The sequence below is a fragment of the Nematolebias whitei genome, chromosome 1 (assembly GCF_014905685.2).
Source record: "Nematolebias whitei isolate Nwh7 chromosome 1, NemWhi1, whole genome shotgun sequence".
Taxonomy (NCBI): Eukaryota; Metazoa; Chordata; class Actinopteri; order Cyprinodontiformes; family Rivulidae; genus Nematolebias; species Nematolebias whitei.
In genome coordinates, this window is record NC_056498.1 from 77,650,599 (window position 1) to 77,651,660 (window position 1,062).

General features: G+C 53.1%; 1 protein-coding gene across 1 annotated transcript in view; it reads right to left on the reverse strand.

Moving 5' to 3' along the window:
- LOC119430667 (attractin-like protein 1) overlaps window positions 1-606 on the reverse strand; it is a 201,130-nt gene extending 200,524 nt beyond the window's left edge. Inside the window, exon 1 of the mRNA XM_037698128.1 lies at window positions 440-606. Coding sequence (XP_037554056.1) covers window positions 440-606 — 167 coding nt within the window. The remainder of the gene's footprint in view (window positions 1-439) is intronic.
- Window positions 607-1,062: the final 456 nt, after the last annotated feature.

The window sequence follows — 1,062 nt, forward strand, 5'->3', positions numbered from 1 at the left end:
CAGACCAACAGAACCAGTTCAGCAGAACCAGACCAACAGAACCAGATCAGCAGAACCAGATCAACAGAACCAGATCAGCAGAACCAGATCAACAGAACCAGATCAACAGAACCAGATCAACAGAATCAGTTCAGCAGAACCAGACCAACAGAACCAGTACATGTTGACAGCTAAAGAGAAGAATCAAAGTGATAAACTAAATGTTTTTAAAGTTTTAAATCAGCTCATGCTTCAGATGTTTCGATGCCTGAATTTAAGATTTTAACTCCAGAAGTTTCAGGACTCTTCAGACCCTCAGAGCTCAGAACAGTTTCTTGTTCTTGTTGTCTCATGAGTAGAACCAGAACCTCTCACTGTTCTGTCATGGATCAGTTGTCCCTGTTGGACCTCAGGGTCCTGTTCTCAGAGGACACATGTCCTGATGTCCCATGTGACTCACCTGAACCGTCCCTGGCAGTGCTGGCACTGATCCCCGACCCAGCCGTGGTCGCACGCGCACGTCCCGTTCACGCACTTCCCTGAAACGCAGTTCCTGTCGCAGGACTTGGACACGGACGCTGAAGCCACATGGACCACCAGCAGGACCCCCAGGTAGGTCCTCCACATCATCCGGGTCCTTCCCCGGTTCCGGGGAACATCCTCCATAAAGACCGGGGGGGGGGGGGTTGTCCCTCAGAGCATCCGGAGACGAGCTGCTAGTCCGACAAAGAAGCAGAAAGTGTGAGGGATGTTGTTAGACACGTGTCCATGTGTCCTGAGCAGGACAAAGTCCTGCAGGTAACTTCCAGGTGGAGGAGGACGCGTCCGGACAAGAATCCAGCAGTTAAAAACCAGACCTGGACCTGGACCTGGACCTGCAGCAGAGTTCTCCCTGCCTGCCTTGCATCCACAGCTGCTCTCTGACAGGGAGAAGTCGTGCACAAAGCCCCGAGCACGAGCACCACGGGCACGTGCTTAAAGGGGACAGCTCCCTCCCTCTAAACGTCCCAGAGACAACAGTCTGCAGAGGAACCGACCGGTTCTGATCCGTGATGGACAGAGGACAGACCCCTCACAGGACAC